Source organism: Neophocaena asiaeorientalis, unplaced genomic scaffold (genome assembly GCF_003031525.2).
Source record: "Neophocaena asiaeorientalis asiaeorientalis breed wild unplaced genomic scaffold, Neophocaena_asiaeorientalis_V1.1 scaffold296, whole genome shotgun sequence".
Lineage (NCBI taxonomy): Eukaryota > Metazoa > Chordata > Mammalia > Artiodactyla > Phocoenidae > Neophocaena > Neophocaena asiaeorientalis.
In genome coordinates, this window is record NW_020175084.1 from 2,334,474 (window position 1) to 2,355,547 (window position 21,074).

General features: G+C 36.2%; 1 protein-coding gene across 6 annotated transcripts in view; it reads left to right on the plus strand.

Annotated features, from left to right (window-relative positions):
* The window catches only part of MAPK10 (mitogen-activated protein kinase 10), a 338,212-nt gene that overhangs the window by 190,565 nt on the left and 126,573 nt on the right, over window positions 1–21,074 (plus strand). For all 6 annotated transcript variants that reach the window (XM_024764175.1, XM_024764173.1, XM_024764172.1 and 3 more), the window contains one exon: window positions 7,508–7,677. In XM_024764175.1, coding sequence (XP_024619943.1) covers window positions 7,556–7,677 — 122 coding nt within the window. In that variant the 5' untranslated portion in view covers window positions 7,508–7,555. The remainder of the gene's footprint in view (window positions 1–7,507; window positions 7,678–21,074) is intronic.

Sequence of the window (21,074 nt, forward strand, 5' to 3'; positions counted from 1 at the left end):
CAACATTGAGGCAAGAGCTTCCACCAGCTAAAAGATTATGACTCGCTGAAGGCTCATTATGGTTAACATTTTTCAGCAATAAAATATTTTAAAGTTAAGGTATGTATTTTTTTATACTTAACAGACTACAGTATAGTGTAAGCCTAATTTTTATTTGCACTGGGAAACCAAAAAATTCGTGTGACTCACTTTATTGTGGTGATCTGGAACAAAACTCGCAATTTCTCCAAGATATGCATGTACTGCCCTCATTCCATAAATAAGGACACTAGGGCTAAGATTGTAAAAAGCTTGCCCAAGGCCTCACAGTAAGGATTCTTAGATAAAAGCTGAATTTTTACCCTTTGCTGAAATCCTCACTCTAGGATTTCTCAAGTGCAAAATGAGAATACTAAGTCTTACATGAAATGATTTATTAGACACCCAGCACAGCATCTGGTCCTAATACTAGCTTGGTGCTTAGTAGGTATTCAAACAGTACTAGCTGTCTTCCTTTATATAAAAAGAACAGGCAGGCAGAAGCCATGCCTGCCTGCTCTACTATTGATTACTCTTATGTGCTTTTTCACATAATTGAAAATTGTGATTAAACATAATGTAAGTCTTAGAGTTTTTACTGCATTACTGATTTATAATAAGCCATTGATTCCACAGAGTAACCATCTCTGGGCCAACCAACATAAAAATGATGTAGATTCCACACTGTAATCCTCCTTGAAGAGTAACACTTCAAGGAGTTGAATGGGGAAAATATACTCAGGACAAAACAAAATCTAATCCTTAATGTCATTAAGGATTATCTCAGATATCCCTCTTTAAAACTAATATGTAGATAATTAGATTTGGATTTTAAATGGATTGAACACATGCCTTTCTGCCATAACAAACAGAGCAGCAGGCATTGTTTCTGCTGACTTTATATAACAATGTTGGAGGGGCAAGAGCAACTCAACATGCTGGCCATAACTGTAAGACTGAAGAGCTCAATATCATTTGTGTCAAAAGGAGAATCACCACTTTTGGCAGATACTTTTCAGTATCCAAACGACAAAATAATATCCAACAGATTGACCAGTTCATTTTCTGGAGATACATTTTGTAGCGAATTCATCTTAGCTATCCTGTTGAGCTAGATCAATGTTACATCCATAGCATCTTCAGTAGTGCCTGGCATATAGTAGGTGCTCTATAAACATTTAACAAATTCTAGGCAACTCTGAAAATCCAGCTTTCCATCAACAACACAAGATTGTCTCCTTCAGCCCTGAATTGTTTAGTGTTATGTTCAAACTCCAAGCTGAGACAATTGATAAATGAAAGAGAAGGATGTGTTATTCACTCATCTCTCTCAAGCTCTATTCCTACAGCTCACCTTATCATAAGAAACCACATCACTGTTCTAAGTTATTTTAGCTGAACTAGTGAATGGTTTAGTAAAAGAAGAACACATGTTTTGGAGTTGGACAAACTTTAATTCATATTAAGTGATAGCACGAATCAATAGTTCCAAGACTTTGAGCCAGTTAACAGCTCTGTATGCCACTTTCCTCATCTGCTGTTAGTGTTAAATATAGTATTTAACAGAATACAAAGTTCACCTTTACTAGGTAAGTGACTAATGCTGGTTCACCTTTCTTTCTCCCCTTGTCTTATTGAGCAGTGATATCATATGAAGCATATTTCTATGTCTTTGATGAAAAAATACTGTATCTACTGCCTGTTGTTTGATTCCAGGGTTATTATGTAAAGAACTACTGAATATTTTTTCCTGGGGTTGAGTGCTAGAGAAATTTTACCTTTCCTATGAACTACTGTATGGTATACTTTATGAAATTAATGAATCAAAACTTGCCACTCACTGTGGTCTTGTTGTCATGTTTTTCCTTTGGCTTGCTGGAAGCATGACACTAACTTTTGTGCTCAAGACAGTAGATGTTCAAAACTTAAGTCTTCTGGTAAAACAGTCATCTCTTAGCCTGCTTTATTTAACATTTATTCTTAAAACTGGATTTAATAGTTTTATTGTTTCTATATCTTTTATGGTGAGCTGCACAAATCCTTTTTGAAACCACACAGAATATAAATAATAAATGAATGAAGGAATAAAATGACTTGGTGTCACAGGTGTTAAGTGCAGAACTAATCCAGGCTTGGTGCTCTTTTCAGCTGAAACTGAAAGTTTTATTCAAGAGAAACTAAGGAAGCTTAACATCTAAAAATTCTTAAACCTTAATGTTTCCTGTTCAGGAACTGACTAGCAGTAACACAGGCCAGTCATGCACAAGTGAAAATGGGGAGGGAGTGAAATACAGGTTATTAAGTCTGAGAAAAATGCAATCAAAGCTTTGGACACTGGCAGGATAAGATCAGTAATGTGGGACATTTTTCTTTTCAAACTCCATAGCTATGGGCTAGCACCTGAACTGATGATAGGAATCATGACACAAGCCCTTTCTTATAGGTCTGTGTAATATGCTGTCTTTTCACAGAACAGATTATATTCAAATTTCCTCTCTGCCTATCAGACTGCCAGCAGCAATAAAGTCTTCTTTGAATTTAGCTTAAAATTTTTTTGGCAGATAGGGGGCAGGGAGGAAATGAGTTTGCTTTGAATTTTTTCAAAGAAAATTTTATTATGTCAATATAAAATAAATCATTGAGTCATTTAAATATAAGATTAATATTCAGTGGGGGAATAAGTTACTTTTAAAATTAATTTGAATCAATGGTAGAATAGACTATTCTAAACCTGTAGTTATTTTGAGCCGTATTGATCTCCAAAAGTCACCACTGTGATGTTTTTCATTTTTAATATAACATTTCTGATTTATAATTAATTTAATCAACATCTTAATTTTTTCTCTGGAAAAACACTTTTCATTTTGACAAGCATTTATGAATACCTGTGAGTTTCATACATTCTTCCCAAATGTTTTAGTATAAATTTAATATAAATAGATGATGGAATGTTTATTTTCATGAGATAATTGAGAGAAAATTGACTGGACACTCTATTGTAATTGTGAGATAGGAAAACACATCCCAGGGAAAATGACAGCTGGACCTGCTTATAGAGGTGCTGATACAAAGGAAAGTCATCATGGCATTATTTTTAACTTCCACATCCTTTGTTTACTTGGTTTGACCTGCATTTCCTCCAGTTTTTGCCACTCCAACTAGCCTTTTTTGAATGATGACATCTCTTACTGTTCTCTAAAATAGTGGTTCTCGAAGTGTGGAACTTGTTAGAAATACAAACTCTTGGCCTTATCTTAGTCCCACTGAATCAGAAACTTTTCAGTGGGACTCAACAATCTATGTTTTACAAGCTCCTCAGGTAGTTCTGATCCATATTAAAACTTCAGAATCCCTGACTTAAACTATTGGCCAGTCATGCCTTCCCAGTACGAATTTCTGATTCTTGCTGTCTTGGGGTCATATCATCAGTTCTGTGATCTGAATAGGAATATACTAAAACATATAACGGGTGAAAAATCTCTTTGGCATTGATAATATTTTTCCGTAGTGTGCTTAATGGCATATTTTCATAGGCTTATTTTTATTTATTTATTAAATTTATTTATTAAAAAAATTTTTTTTGCGATACACCGGCCTCTCACTGTTGTGGCCTCTCCCATTGCGGAGCACAGGCTCTGGACGCGCAGACTCAGTGGCCATGGCTCATGGGCCCAGCCGCTCCGCGGCATGTGGGATCTTCCCGGACCGGGACATGAACCCATGTCCCCTGCATCGGCAGGCGGACTCTCAACCACTGCACCACCAGGGAAGCCCCATAGGCTTAATTTTAGAGAAAAGTTTATATTTGAACTTTATAGTCATGATAAGACTGCATGGAAATTGAGGAAGGAAATTGTGTGTGTGTGTGTGTGTGTGTGTGTGTGTGTGTGTATGTGAATTCACAGATTTTACAATGATGATTTTTAATCTTATTGTGAGAAATTATATGCTTTCAAATGGGTAAAAAAATCACTGAGTAGCTCTTATTTTAAAAAATGTGTCAGGGCATTAGGTATTTCATTTGAATAGCTTTTGTTTCTTTTTGACTGGGAATACTTTTGTAGCTAAAATTTTGGTCTTAGTCTAAGCTCTATGATTGTTTTAACCATTTTACCAAACTACCACCAAGTCTGTATATAATTTCCCCATTACATAAAAAGTCCTGCTCCAAGGTATGCACTGGGAAAAATTACAGGGTACTTCTCAGGCGTGTGAACAATTGCTGTGATGAAATGATATACGCCATTATAGCACTTGGCCAGCTGGTGACTTGTCCTGAGTACCACGACTTCGTTAGTTCTTGAGTCTGGAGCAGCGGGTGTCTTTCAAATACTTGAATCTGAGATGTAGGGTAATCCTTGTCCTAACTAGGACTCTGGTTTCCAGTTTGTGTTTGCCGTGAACAATGGAATTTGGCAATACGTAAAGACACCAAGTGTATGTTCCCTGATGCAGAAGCAGAAATATTATTTCTGCTTCATAATAAGTGTTTTAGTTTCCAAATATCTCAGGCAGAGCTGTGTGATCTGTTTCACAGACTTCAGGCAGTCCTTCCACTCCAGTGTGTGATTCTCAATATGCATCAGAATACTTAGAAGCCTTATTAAAACAGAATGTTGGGCCCCGGAGTTCCTGATTTAATAGGTGTGGGGTGGGAGTGAGCAGCCTCATTTCTAACAAGTCTACAGGTGATGCTGATACTGATGCTTCAGGGAGCACACTGTGAGAATGATTTTCTAATGCTGCCTTTCTCAAAGTCAGATCCTCAGATCCTCAAATCAGAATCACCTGGACTGCCTAGTAATCTCCAAATTCTCAGGACCTATGCTGAAGACCTGAATCCAAATCTCCAAGGTTTTATGTCAGTGATTTGTATTTTATCAAGCTCCCCAGGTAGTCCAAATGTACACTCACATCTGAGAACCAGTTAGAGGGGAGGACTGGGCATATAGTTAGCCAGAGAAAACACAAATCAAGTCTCTTTCCAACATTACCAATTTTATACCATGACTTGGCATTCATGGTTGTTTTATACATAGTAGTTGGATGAATTAATGATAATGAATGAATGCAGGCAATTAGTTGCTACTCCCTGTTTGTTCCTAGCATCTTTTCTTTATTCTGCTATAAAATATATTTTCCATATTTTAACTACTTGCTTATTTTACTGCCTCCATCTAGATGGGGAACTTATCTTTTTTTTGTATCTCCAGTGCCAGAAGTCTAGAACATAAAGGTCATTACATATGATTACTACATACATGCAATGCAGTTGGAATAGCGACGTTTCAGAGGTAAAGAGAATATGTGGGGAAAGGGAAATAGATTACTTCGGTTTGATGAGACTAGTGTGTGCTAAGAATTTTGTGGGTGGTCAGGAGCTAGAGTAGTACAGGATGTGAAGGGTCAGAACATGACAAATGGCAAGTTGGGCACTTTGTACCAAATTAACCTTGACAGATGAAATTCATTTGTTAGTCTAGCTCCAGTAGCTTTTTTACCTTTCCTTACCAAGGGAAAAAAAATGACTTTAGTAGGGTTAGTTTACTGATACATTAAAAAGTCTAGCGTAGAAATGGACTATGGTGTAGAGAACAGTTCCTGATACTGTAGTTGAAATAAAGGATCGTTATAATGTTCTTTTTTCTGCTATTGTCCACACCCATTGTCTAAATTCTAAACCCTGTTTAGTCCCCATGAATGGGCTCACAATGCCCTGATTCTTAATAGTGTTGTTTAATTTCCTATTCTGTACTTCATAGACTGCCTCCTGGATTTCAGACCTCTCATGATTTTATTTGTGAATTACTTGAATTTTCAGTCTCCATCCAAACAACCTAGATTACTAATTTATAGTCCATTCTGTTCTTTGAGGTCTGTGTGCATTTGTACTGGATTGTTGCTAGCATATGTCTCCCAGTCATAGGCTGGTGCCTGTCACGACTGTTCTGCTCTCAAGCCCATCTGGGGTCTTAAGGTTCTTGTACTAGATTCGTAGGTTTTGCCACCCTTGTCCACAAAGTCCCCATTGTATTCTCCTCATTACTAATGCTGCCTGTCTCTCATCCAAGAGCATAAAGGGCAAATTAGTTTGTACTCCTATTTCAGTTTTTTAATTAGAAATGAAATGCCAAAAATGTCTAAGGAAATGGCTTTATTACCAACTACAGGTCCAGAGCCTAAGGAGGTTTAAATCTTCTTTCAGATTATGTGAGAATTAGATTTTCAGAGGTCAGTATATATTAAAACTGTACAAAGATCTTTAGTTTAGATTCTGGGCTCAGAACATTAAAGCCAGTTTTGTTTTGTTTTTTACTAATTAAAGCTTTGACATACTCAAAAGATGTAAGTATGTAATTATTCATTGTGTGGGAATGTCCCACTCATTGCAGGACAGCCAGCATTGGTCAATAAGCCACATCTTCTTTTATTGTGGCACACCAAAACATGCCCACAGATCTCCCAAATGCCTGCTAAGGGTTAGTGTCACCTCTAAAGAAAACCACTGGTTTAGAGTATTCAATTTTCAAGTGCTGGAACTGGGAAGGAACCCACAGAGCATGTGAGTGCTCAAAACCTGAACAAAATCAGCAAGAAAGAGACGAATGACTATTGGGTAAACATCTGCCAGTGTGTGCCACAAGGAAAAGGCTAGATAGTATTCTGTAAGGTTCCTTCTCACTACAGAATCCAAACTATGTAATGTCATAAAAAGCAATGTAAGATCATTTATGGGTAAATAATAATCATGGATAATGGATATTTACATTATATATATTCATAAATCATGATTCAAAATAACAATTTCTTCAATTGCTAAATATAATTAATAGAACTTCTCTTATTGATAAACAAAAGATATAGCAATTGAGATACTTAAAATCTAAGCTGGCAATAAATAAAAAAGCTGTCATGTGGCAGTTTAGAACAGTGTTAGTAACTAAAATTTTTCAATGTTTAATGCAGTAGCATTTTTGGTATTATTGAGAGCAAATTAAATCAACACTATTTAATTCATATTTGCCTAATTAAAACTATGCATTATTTTATATCTCAGTTCTTTCTGAGAAAAGGATGTAGATACATTCTTTCATTCTTCCTCATATGGCTGTTATAACAGATGATCAGGGATCACCTCTGAAGTACCTAACATAGTCTCTGGGGCCAGTATATGTTCAGTAGGTGTTTGCTGCATAAATAAATGGTTTTAATGAAACATTTCAGAAAAGACGATGCAGATCTAAGAATATTTTATCATAAATAGTTTTAATATTGAAAACAAATTTTTCTTTGCATTTTTTCTAAGATATTTTACTCCAGGTTATCTTACATGGACTGATATATATATTTTTTTCTGTGTTAAATGCAGGTCTATATAATTATTACAGATGACAAAGTATTAGTAATCATTGAAAGAACAGGCTTTTCTGTATCTCATTGTCATTCTGGTTTTTCTCTTGTCTCAAGTTTTTGTTGTTCTTTTTCACAGGGATTCGATAAACAAGTGGATGTGTCATATATTGCCAAACATTACAACATGAGCAAAAGCAAAGTTGACAACCAGTTCTACAGCGTGGAAGTGGGAGACTCAACCTTCACAGTTCTCAAGCGCTACCAGAATCTAAAGCCTATTGGCTCTGGGGCTCAGGGAATAGTTTGGTAAGTGGGATGGATTTAACTTCTATTTTTTGAAGGAACGTGCTGTATGTGTTGACTACATACACAACACGAACACACAAACACAAATAAATAGCATGACTTGAGGGGGAAAAAATCCATTCTACCAAAGAAAAATAAATTTATGAGCATTATTAGTAATTTACTACCCATTGGCTAACAATATGTACATCTTTGCTTGTGACTAGTTTTTCTAGTCACAAAAAAATCCATTATGCAACAACCATAGAGAAACCAAGAAAACCAGAGGTTTTCTAGCTGTTGCTAAAGCATTTAGAAAATTTTATTTGGATGTTTTCACAGCAAGAAATGAGGGAATATGTGTTCAGATAACCAGCAAGTAAAATTCCCTACAGTCTGAAGAAGTATAAATGAGATCTCAAATGTTCCAGTGACTTTTAAAGTTCAGTGTTTAAAATTCAGTTGCCTATTAGAAAAAGTGGCATTTAAAAAAAATGTTTGTTGAATATTTCCAAAATGGAAAGATCCTGGGCTCCTTAGTAACTACTCTTTTATGACATTTTGAGTGGCAAATTGAAATGACGACAAATCAGGATTTGACTTACCTGTTATAAAACTCTTGCAAAAGTGATGATAGATTGATAAGGATTGTTTTTAGGTAGTTTTAACTTGCAGTTTAGCAACCAAATGTATTTAGTATGAACTTATTAGTATAATAATTTTCAGTTTGGTGGCTCACAACTATAAGTAAAAATTTAGGGCATGAACTATAAATATACACATATTTATTTATAAAGGATATTTACTTATAACAATATATTTGTTATGTGAATTACTGCTAAATTAATAATATCCATTTAAAAACAAAAACATCCCTTTTAAGAGATGAGATGAAGTTGAAATAAACATTATTTTAAAATAGATTTTGTTTTAAAACTCCCTTTTCCCACTCATTTGATTTTTCTCTTTTTTTTGGTGAAAGAAATCTAATAGGGTACAATTATTTTTCAAACCTTCATTTTATATTTCATAAGATGATTCTAAAATCTGGTTCACTTCATTTTTAAACATTTTTTTTTTGTTTTTTTGAGACTATTTTTTAGAGCAGTTTTAGGTTCACAGCAAATGGATAGGAAGGTACAGATATTTCCCATATATCCCCTGCCCACCCACATACATAGTCTCCCCCAGTATCAACATCCCCCACAAGAATGGTACATTTATTACAACTGATGAACCTACACTCACACATCATAATCAACAGAACCCATAGTTTACATTAGGGTTCACTCTTGGTGTTTTACATTCTGTGTGTTTGGACAAATGTAAAGTGACATGTATCCATTATTATGGTATCATACAGAGTATTTCCACTGCCCTAAAAATCCTATGTACTCCACCTATTCATCCTTCTCCCTACCCTTAACCCCTGGCAACCATTGATCTTTTTACTGTTTCCATAGTTTGCCTTTTTCAGAATACTGTATAGTTGGAATCAAACAGAATATAGTCTTTTCAGATTGGCTTCTTTCACTTAGTAATATGCATTTAAGTTCCCTTCATGTCTTTTCATGGATTAAAAGTTCACTGAATAGTATTCCATTTTCTGGGTGTACCTTACTTTATTTATCCATTCATCTACTTAGGACAACTTGGTTGCTTCTGAGTTTTGACAATTGTAAGTAAAGCTGCTTTAAACATTTGTGTGCAGATTTCATGTGGACATAAATTTTAACGATTCACTTCATATTGACAACTCATTTTAAGTTCACTCTCAGTGCCTAGTCAATGCAAATGGCAGAAGTGCCTGGTTGTTGCACTACTAAATCATTTACTAGCACTTAAACCTCATTTATCAAATATACCAATGCTTTTATTGAAATTCACCTAGTAAATTTCAATCTCTCCTAATGTCAATCAGTAGTTGTTTTTGCAATTTGAAGATGGAACATTTTAATATTTTAAAATAATGGGCCAAGCCTTTTATTTTGTAGGTAAACAGCTAAGTAAATTTTTATTTTCAATGTTTATTTGTTTATTTATTATGGTGCAAGGATGCAGGTGAACCTCTTTGTGACACAAAATAATTTCAAGGTGTGGTAGGCAGAATAATGGTCCCTCAAAGATGCCCAGACCATAATCTCCAGAATTCTTGATATGTTATCTTATATGACAAAACTTTTGACATATAACTTTAAGATTAAAGGCCTTAAAATGGGGCAATTATCCTGGAATATACAGGTGGGACCTATCTAATCATATGAGTTTTTAAAAGTGGAAAGAAAGACAGAAGAATGGGTCAGAGAGATGCAATGAGAGAGAAGGGATAAGAGTTTCAAAACATGGGAGGGACTTGCCTTATTGTTGCTGGTTTTGAAGATAGAGGAAAAGAGTCATGAGACAAGGATTGAGGTGGCTTCTAGAAGCTGGGAATGGCTCTCAGCTGCCAATTAGCAAGAAAATGGAGACCACAGTCATACAACAATGAGGAATTGAAATTTGCCAGCAAATCCAAATGAGCAAGGAAATATATTGTCCTCTAGCACCTCCAGAAAGGAACTCAGCCTGCTGATATCTTGACTTTAGCCCCGTGAGACTCATGTAGGACTTCTGACCTAAAGAACTGCAAGCTAATAAATTTATGTTGTTTGAGCAGCTAAGCTTGTGGTGATTTGTTGTGGCATTAATACTAATACACATAGTATAGTAAAGATTCTACTATTAAGATGATTGCTATTCTTCAAAAAGCTGGCACACTGAACTATAGTGTTGTCAAAGGAAGGAGATCAGGGTGCCTCTGTCAACCCTCCGCAAACTGTGAAATTCCCTTTTTCCTTCCAAGTTGCATCTTTTACCTTAGGTTACATGTGACCAATGCTAGGAGGATAAAGTGTGTTTGGGAGAGATCAATAATAATTATTAGTAAGGTTTAATTTATTTTCTAGATTACAAGATATGTTTATATTTTCTTCTGCATTCTACTGGATGGCTTGAATACCACTTGGAGAGTGGGAACCCTGTTTAAGAGGTCACTGCATTCATGAAGAACTTTCAAAGAGAAATAGAAAATAAAACAAAACCAAAAATTCTTATGAAGGAGGAGAGATAGGAGATGGACAAAACAGTGATTCCTAGCTACCTTTTTTAAATGGAAAATTGTAGAACATGAGAAAGTTTTTCTAAGATCCTCAGTTTGGATGCTCAAATATTCATTGGAATTGTTTCATTTTCTTTTAGATAAAACTGCCACGAAAATGAGAACTACTAATAAAAGGAAGTTTTATTTAATGATTCAAAAATAGGCCCAAAGCAACATTTTGCTTAAGAAGTTAACAGATTGTCCCAGAAAGATTTGAAAATCTACTAGTACTAATAATTTTATATGTTTTATAGGGCATATTGGGCTTCTATTTTTCCTTGTATAGGATGGATATCTCATACAAGGTCTTAGGTATAGTAACTGAAATAAACTCCAGTAAATAAAATGTGCTTGAGCAAAATTTTTACTCTAGGCTTACAATAAATTTATCAGCAAATTTGTCAGTAAAAGGACAACTGAATTCCAAAATGGTAGTCTTGGAGTTTCCTGGGATTATTATTAGTCTTTTAGTCAGTAGCTGAGGGAAATAAAACTAGCAAAGATGAAGATGAAGGGGCAGAAATGGGATGGCATGTTCCTCTACCTCATCTTCAGTCTGCCACTCTACCATGGGCACAGATGCCACAATTCCAGCACATTCCTTTCTGGACATGAATATAGTTGTCTCTTCCTCAACCTAACTTTGAGTTATCTTTGTTTACTTATCATAACCTGGGTTTGTAATGTACTATTTTTCTTGAAGATCTATTTTTGTAGTAATTTGTCCTCTCTATCAACCTGCCTTATATTTAATTTCCTTCCTATTGCCTTTTGTCAATGGTGCGTTCATCCACTTCTCTCACACTGAACACGCATCCATCCCCCAGCATGCTTGTAAAATCCACACCTTTCCTCTATTCGTGAAAACTCAGATTTGCATATTTTGAATGTCCCACACAATCCTGAATATAGTAATTGGGAGAAATGGAAACTCAGTATCTGGGGCCCAGAAGGAGGTGGAGGGCGGACAAGGTGAAACAGATGATTTATTTATTTTACTTTATTTTCTTTAGAGCAGGAATAAGACATGGAGGAACCAAATCCAAAAGAGATGCTCATTAGCAATTCTTTTATTTTGGCATATATTACTATAAAATTCTGTGTGTGTGTATTAGAAGGATTTTTAGTTTTCAGGTATAATTGTTGATATATTGGTACTTATGTCACAGAATCCCCATCCTCCTAACTTGTTTGAAATGGATTCTCATTTCTCCTGCTCCAGTTACCTTAAACTTGTTATTGGTTTCTTACACTTTGTTTCCTCTCTTTGGATGGCTTCACTGCTTGCTTTTTATCAGGAAAACAAATAGGCAATACTAAAATATCTTCAAAAAGAATTCACCATTATCATGCTATTTTTTTCATTCACCATGGATGATAGACCAACTATATCAGTATTAAGAATCATTAAATAAAATCTAATATGAAATCTTTTGGAATAAGTAAAAAATTTATTTCTACCATGGAGGAAAAAATGAATATTAGCCATTGAAACAAAAAGAAACAATGATTCTCCTTCTCCAAGTGAACAAAGAAGTCCTCTATAGTTTCCTAGGTGGGAAATTGTAAAGTGATCTATAAAATGTGTTTTTTTTTTTGTTTGTGTTTTTTTTTTGTTGTTGTTATACCTTAAGACTTTATTAAAGAATACATAAGAGAGAAATCTCAGAAATGTATTCAACATTTTGAACTAATACCCTTAATCAGGTACATTTAATATTTGACCAAACCCGTTTGTATTTTATTTCACTTAGAAAAGTTTATATTTTATTAAAACTTATTTGAGTTGCAGAATGCCTTTCATAAATAATGTCTTTTATCAGCCTTTAGAAACAATTTTTTTTACATCTTTATTGGAGTATAATTGGTTTACAATGTTGTGTTAGTTTCTGCTTTATAACAAAGTGAATCAGTTATACATATACACATGTTCCCATATCTCTTCCTTCTTGTGTCTCCCTCCCTCCCACCCTCACTATCCCACCCCTCTAGGTGGTCACAAAGCACCGAGCTGATCTCCCTAAGCTGTGCGACTGCTTTCCACTAGCTATCTATTTTACGTTTGGTAGTGTATATATGTCCATGCCACTCTCTCACTTTGTCACAGCTTACCCTTCCCCCTCCCCATATCCTCAAGTCCATTCTCTAGTAGGTCTGTGTCTTTATTCCTGTCTTACCCCTAGGTTCTTCATGACATTTTTTTTCTTAAATTCCATATATATGTGTTAGCATACGGTATTTGTCTTTCTCTTTCTGACTTACTTCACTCTGTATGACAGACTCTAGGTCTATCCACCTCATTACAAATAGCTCAATTTCGTTTCTTTTTATGGCTGAGTAATATTCCATTGTATATATGTGCCACATCTTCTTTATCCATTCATCCGATGATGGACACTTAGGCTGTTTCCATCTCCTGGCTATTGTAAATAGAGCTGCAATGAACATTTTGGTACATGACTCTTTTTGAATTATGGTTTTCTCAGGGTATATGCCCAGTAGTGGGATTGCTGGGTCATATGGTAGTTCTATTTGTAGTTTTTTAAGGAACCTCCATACTGTTCTCCATAGTGGCTGTACCAATTCACATTCCCACCAGCAGTGCAAGAGTGTTCCCTTTTCTCCACACCCTCTCCAGCATTTATTGTTTATAGATTTTTTGATGATGGCCATTCTGACTGGTGTGAGATGATATCTCATTGTAGTTTTGATTTGCATTTCTCTGGTGATTAATGATGTTGAGCATTCATTCATGTGTTTGTTGGCACTCTGTACTTCTTTGGAGAAATGTCTATTTAGGTCTTCTGCCCATTTTTGGATTGGATTGTTTGGTTTTTTCTTATTGAGCTAAATGTGCTGCTTATAAATTTTGGAGATTAATCCTTTGTCAGTTGTTTCATTTGCAAATATTTTCTCCCATTCTGAGGGTTGTCTTTTGGTCTTGTTTATGGTTTCCTTTGCTGTGCAAAAGCTTTGAAGTTTCATTAGGTCCCATTTGTTTATTTTTGTTTTTATTTCCATTTCTCTAGGAGGTGGGTCAGAAAGGATCTTGCTGTGATTTATGTCATAGAGTGTTCTGCCTATGTTTTCCTCTAAGAGTTTGATAGTTTCTGGCCTTACATAAAATGTGTTTTTAACAACAGTAGTCAGGAGCCAGATGAACAAATCATTTCAGAGCATTTTTCTCATCATCAGAAGAGGATCTCATTAGCATTGTTTCCACTACAAGCTCCAGAAAAAAACAAGGATGTAGGAAGAAATCAACAGCAGGGAGTTCATTATCTTCTCTTACTTCTGTCCTGCTGCTGCTTGCCAAGCCAAGAAACATTTCTATTTTCTCAATTCTTTCTCCAAAGATGATTTAAACTGACAGTGAAATTGGCGGCAAAATTCAACGACCAAGTTTAGCAGAGAAAACTTGCAAAGTTTGGTCTCCGCCTTAAATGAAAAGAGCTGATTGCACAGTTTTAAACGACAGGAGGTAAAACCATATTCTTTCTTTCTTGGGCTTGTTCTCTTTGTCATCTACATGTAATTAACTTGTAAGCAGTCCCAAATCCAATTTTGCAAGGTGATCTTTTACAAGATATTTATGTCAAAGATGTAAGCTTAATACTGAAAAAGCATAGATGTATAGTGGCTTATTGTAAAAAATCTGTACCTGGAAAATTAAATATTTAGAAACAAATGCTATATACTGTATATTAACTAAACTTTCCTAAAATTCCAGTTAGAGCAGGATGATATAGAAGTAGAAATAATTGTAGTCATAAGATGCCCTGGAAATAATGCAGTGGATTAATCTATCTTAAATTATATATATATATTCATATATGTATATACAGAATGAATGTATAACAAATATATAATTTATAATATATTACATATGTATATATACTTTATATACATACCAACCCAATGGATTAGTTTATCTTAATTGAATTTATATGCTATATATTTTACACACATGTATTTTATGTATATAGGATATAAATTATTTTGTTTTTCACAAAAATTTAAAAAATCATTTCTGGTGAATGTCCTTCAACCAGCGGTCTATAGCAACAAGCTCCTATGCATATAAACAATCTAAGATTTAAATTGCCAGTCATGTTCAGCAGAACCTTGGGTGTTCACATATTCTTATTCCATCACCCTCCTTTGATAAGTGGATATTGGTGAGTATGGTGAGCCTGCCTAGCAATATCCTATCAGCCCAGTCGAGTTAAGTGTTAGATAGACTGAAGAGAAGTCTTGAGTTCCTGTACCTGTGGCTTTTTTTTTTTCTATTTAATATGGGTGTGATCTACCTTGAAAGAGGACAGGGATAGAAAACATTCTATAAGAAACATTGTGATCCAGGAAACTTAGTTACAGCATTGTATCTAGTGGGCCCTTCCTTGGCTCAGCATCTGAAACTGCAGCTGTATTATCTTTGTACATATGTATACATATGTGTTTGAATCTTGTTTACTCCCAAATAGGATTTAAAGTTATGGAAAAAGATAGATGTGACTTAGTATCCACCTAACATAAGGGATTTGAGGGAAGATGGTAACCCTATCCCTTGGAGTAGAGTCTCCTTAAGGGTAATGATATGTGATAAGGCTAAGTTGTTGACTGAAGGGGTAGAAAGAAAGGGGTTTTCTTTGTGGTTTGTTTTGCTTTTGTTTTTTAAAATGTGGAACATAGTTTGAATCTTTGCCTTCCTATTTCCACATAGTACTAGTAAGTAGAAATACTCTGGGTAAGCCAGAGCACTCATCAAAAACCAAACCAAACATGACAATCCAACAGAATCAAGAGCCAACCCCCCAAAATCTCTGAATTTGTTCAAATGCTCAAAATAATTACTGATAATAGTGCCAAGTCAAGAGACATTAGTAGAACAATCACCATTTGAAGAAGTGGAATCTTCTTCAAATAATAATAGCTTCTATGTGCTTTAAAAAATGGTTTATGGAAAGTCCCCCCTTTTTAATGTGCTCATTTTCATTAAAAAAAAAAAGACATTATTGACTCACTGATGCTTTTAGCAGCTTTTCTCATCTTGGTGATGAATTGGAGCTATTCTATCTAGACTCTGATTTAATCACCCTTGAAATAATGGCACACATTTACAAAATGACTGGCAAAGGTTAGCAGATATCTGTAGATATACACCAAAACAAAAGAGTTTGAACCTTGACCATGTTAGGGTGTATGATAGAAAGATAGTCAATATCTATTTATTGCTGATTAAGATTGGGAGGGAAATTAATTAAGTAAATTATCTGAATTCTGTAAAATATTTGCACATTTAAATATTGATTCAATTACAGATACTTTAAGATACCTTATATTATCGTGTTCAGTCATTATAGTTATAGATATGCTTACACCTTAGAATAATTGAATTTCCCATTGTGCTTTATCAATGATAGTATTTAACATTCAGTCTTTCAGAACCTTGGTTTACTCATCTGTAAAATGGAGATATCAGGGGCTTCCCTGGTGGTGCGGTGGTTGGGAGTCCGCCTGCCGATGCAGGGGACACGGGTTCGTGACCCCGTCTGGGAAGATCCCACATGCCGCGGAGCAGCTGGGCCCGTGAGCCATGGCCGCTGAGCCTGCGCATCCGGAGCCTGTGCTCCGCAATGGCAGAGGCCACAGCAGTGAGAGGCCTGCATACCGCAAAAAAAAAAAAAAAAAAAAAAGGAGAAAAAAAAATTTTGCGGTACTCAAAAAAAAAAAAAAAAAAAAAAAAAGGAGATATCAGTATCTTGCAGTACTCAAAAAGTATAAAACAAACTAGATATATGAAATTGCCTTATAAATCTGGTATTGTCATGAATTTTAGTAGATTCAAGGAAGGTAGACTTAATGTTACTCTTATATCAATGGAAAATTGCAGAAGGTCAACATGTGTAACCCAAGAAGATGGCTTATTGTAACAGTTGTTTAATCTTCAGACTGTGCATATTGTAGTTGAGAATATGAGTTTTAAAAAATGACTTAACTAATGCTCCATGATTGAGTCAAGAAAAGAAGCATCTGAACCTTTTCATTCCTATCTTTCAATCTGAGTTTCAGTTAACCTAGGATATTTACAATATTTATACAAGTTTTAAATATTAGTTTTTAAATTTGCAACATGGCTACACACACGCAGCTAAGCACAGAATTTGGATAGAAGAGTTTTACGGTAATGAGGTTGATGGTACAAAGAGAGATGGTGAAATCATCCAGAGGGTGATCAGACTTCCTAAATAACACAAGAGACCTGATCAGTGGGTCTTGAATGATGATTTTGTTTCTGAAACTTCCATGATCCTGTGGTGCATTTCTCTTCTTAGAGTTCCTAACGAGCCATTACGCTAAATGATGCAGCTTTACTAACATGTTTCCATTTAGCCTCTGACCAGGGGCCATGATTACCATCTGATCCACATCTGGAATATCAGCACATTTTGTATCCTTGTTATTTTCCATTAATTTTATAATTTAGACCCTTTATTACAAACTTATTTTTTAATTAAAAAATTTTCAATTATGGTTTACTACAGGATATTGAATATAGTTCCCTGTGTGTATATGTTTTTAATTGCAACCTTCTTGATATAAGGAGCATTGAGCTTTAAATATTGCCTTTTGTATTGGTAGGACAGTTGAGGCTGTAATGGTCCAGTGTAGTAGGACAGAATAAGACACTGTATTCTCCTTCCATATTTCACTGTTATTCTTGGCCCTGTTGCATAGCACAAGCCCCAAATATTTACTTACTGTATTGCTTGATTGGTGATTAAGACTTGTAAATATCACCTTTTATCCTTCACAGAGAAAATGTGGCTCTGAGTAACCATGGGCAAGGTTTAGTAGCAGTATGTTTACAGGGAAAAAAAAAATTATATAAATTCCATACTTTTTTTTGTTTGTTTGTTTGTTTTCTGTTTGTTAACCATAAAGTATGTTTGTGTTCATCAGTGCAATAACTGATGCTGAAGGGGTTGGTCGTATATAATATTAAAAACTATATTTGGTTTTACAGTGTATTATGGACATTTATTCTGAATTCTGTCTTTCTTTCATAAATTTGTAATCAATTTATATCATTGTAGTTAAAATTGATAGCAAGAGTTTGTAGCCCAGAAGCATTTTTGTTGGCAGAAGGGAAAAATAGTCATTTAAATTCCATAGATAATTATTCACTTATAGATGACTGAGTCTTCTCTATAAATCTGTTATTGATATAAATGCTAATGTCCTTATCAGCAGAAATAATTAGTAAATCAATTCTATTTTTTCAGTTTCTACTTCAATCCCAAAGATAAAAAGTTTGTGACACTAATTCTTATTTCTTGTAGGACCTGTCTTCTAGGGCAGCGGTCCCCAACCTTTTTGGCACCAGGGACCGGTTTCCTGGAAGACAGTTTTTCCACAGACGGGGTCAGGGTGGGGTCGTCGAGGGAGAGGGCGTGGTTCCGGAATTAATGCCAGCGACGGGGAGCAGCAGATGACACTTCGCTCGCTCGCCGGCCGCTCACCTCTTGCTGTGCAGCCCAGTTCCTAACAGGCTTCGGACTGGTACTGGGACCCCTGTTCAAGGGCATCAATAGGTATTTTTATTGCAAAAATAAAATTAGTTTATGCTTCATGAACTCTTTTGCCAGATGCATACATTCTGATTGTTAGGATTAAAGTGCATTCATGGTTATAATTTTTTTTTTTGAAGATGTTGGGGGTGGGAGTTTATTAATTAATTTGTTTCTTTGTTTTTTTGCTGTGTTGGGTCTTCGTTTCTGTGCGAGGGCTTTCTCTAGTTGTGGCAAGCGGGGGCCACTCTTCATCGCGGTGCGCGGGCCTCTCACTATCACGGCCTCTCTTGTTGCGGAGCACAGGCTCCAGACACGCAGGCTCAGTAGCTGTGGCTCACAGGCCTAGTTGCTCTGCGGCATGTGGGATCCTCCCAGACCAGGACTCGAACCTTGTCCTCTGCATTAGCAGACAGATTCTCAACCACTGCGCCACCAGGGAAGCCCGATGGTTATAATTTTTTAAAGAAACCTGAAACCCAAATATAAATACCTAAAGGCTTAATCCTGCACTATCCTGCATTTTGGGAAAGACAGCATTCCTCACAGAAAGGAAGCAATGTCTTCAGTTAAATTGCCGCTCCTCGGATTCCAGAAATCATTCTCATTTACTACTCTGAGACCTGTCCATTCTATATGTAGATTAAGATAATTAAAAAAAAAGAAACAAAAGGAGAGCAGGTAGGTGTTATAAATAATGTAACTAAAAATACTGAGGCTTCGAGGAGCTTTTTATAAAGCTCAGAGGAAAGGTACTTGGCCCCTCTCTTCTACAGAGTCATGCTTCTGGCCTGTTACAGCATCATGTTCTGTTTATAGAGTCTGAGCTGTCTTGCTAATCATGGATTTGAACATAGAAGCTGAGGACAAAGGAAGACATCTTTTAGAAGTTCGAGTGACAGCCCTATCATCCTCTGGTTCTGCTCTCTATTCCTGGATTTGTTAAATTTATTTAAAATATTTGACCTTGTCAAGTGAATTTCACTTTACATGTCCAGTGTTCTGAATCCAGCGTTGAACCATTGCATTTAAGCTTTTTTGTATGATGGGGTTGTCAATCACCAACAGAGAGGGAATTTAGCCACTTCGTTTAACATGGGGTTTCTTTTCTTTAAAGACATGTACTTAAGAGACCTCTTAGCTGTGCTTTTCTTCATCTATATTCACCTTTATTTTTTATCGTTAAAAATGTTTTCCACAGAAGATTTTAATATATCTATTCATAAAGTCAAGATTTTACTTCCAATCCAGGGACATACAATGCCAAATATATTAAAAAAATTTTTCTTTGGGCTCATCTAGAACCGGAAAATATGGCTGGGGAAGGTGTGCCCTGCACCAGGACACATGGATGGGGGAGTGTGTAGGGGCTGATACCCAGGCTGCCCTTCACCTGCACAGCAGCGTGCCCGGGTCGGGGTGTTCCCTTTATCCTGACGAGCTACGTTTTCCTGATTCACACATCACACCTGAACTGCTATTGAATGAATGAACTTTAGATTTCAGGTGACCGAGGAGAGAAACTCAATTTATCTAGCAAAAATACTAGTTGGAGAGTAACTAGTAGGCACTGGAAATCTAGTAAGTTTAGGATGTTAAATAATTCACTGGCACGGGAATGTAAGAAATTGGAAGGGAATAGGGAGCAGAGGAAAATTAAAAGCCAAATTGTCACACGTTAACGCCGTTCCTTCTTTCACCTCCTTTCTGTCCCTGTATCTCCTTAAAGACGTCAGTCTTTCAAGGCATCCCTGTTCTCTGAGTCTGTCATTCTCCTGCTGGATTAACATATTTCCTATTTAGCCTGAAACCATGAAAATAATTTCACAGTCTCAGAGGCTCTCTATTTTCTTACCACTCTATCTTCTGTAGCTCTCTGTTTTTTCCAAACCCTCATCCAGGGCAGCCCAACTGGCTGTTTTCTCTGCTCCTGCTGGAGCCTGAGCCCAGCTGGAGAAATCACATAATTATGCTGACTTCCCCCATTATAAGTTTATGAGCTTCATCCTCAGCCGGGCCCTTATTGCTGCTTAGCAATCCTTTTACTTATGTGTCTCATCAGCCCGCTACCTCGTTTCCCATGATAGCTGTTACAATCCTTTTATAACCTTAATTGCAAGCACCCAGTTCCACTTCACCCACCCTATTCTTTGTGGAAGGCTTGCTTCCTACTTCCTGGAGAAAACAGGTGGCCTCAGTCAGGCATGTGAGCTCTCAATTTTCCCTTCCACCTCCTAACTCTGCAGTCTTCCCTGCCCGGTTAGCTCCTCCATGAGGGGCTCTGGAGGCGGGCACCCACCAGTGTTCTTAATTCCATCCTCTGCCCCTGGGGTCTGTCAGTGGTTCTCTGTCTCACTTCAACTGTCTCTTCTCCAGTAGCTTCTTCTGCCCTGATGGTAGAAGATCTTCCACCCAATTCTTATGTAAAAAAAGTTATTTTGCATGTGCTTGCCCCTCAAGTTTGTCCCTCTTTGACTCTCTTTCCTTCATCATCAAACTTCTGGATAAAGTAGTCTGAATTTAGTGCTTCTGCATACTATTTAAATTCTCATTTCACAGACAGTCCCAGTTCTATTACCATCATCCCTCTGATGGAGTAGGTTGCTGTGGAGAAGGCTATCATTAACCCCTAAATGGCTAATAATTGACTGACTTCTTTTTCAGCCACCACTATTTACTTCTCTGTAACGTTTGGGAATATTAAGTAT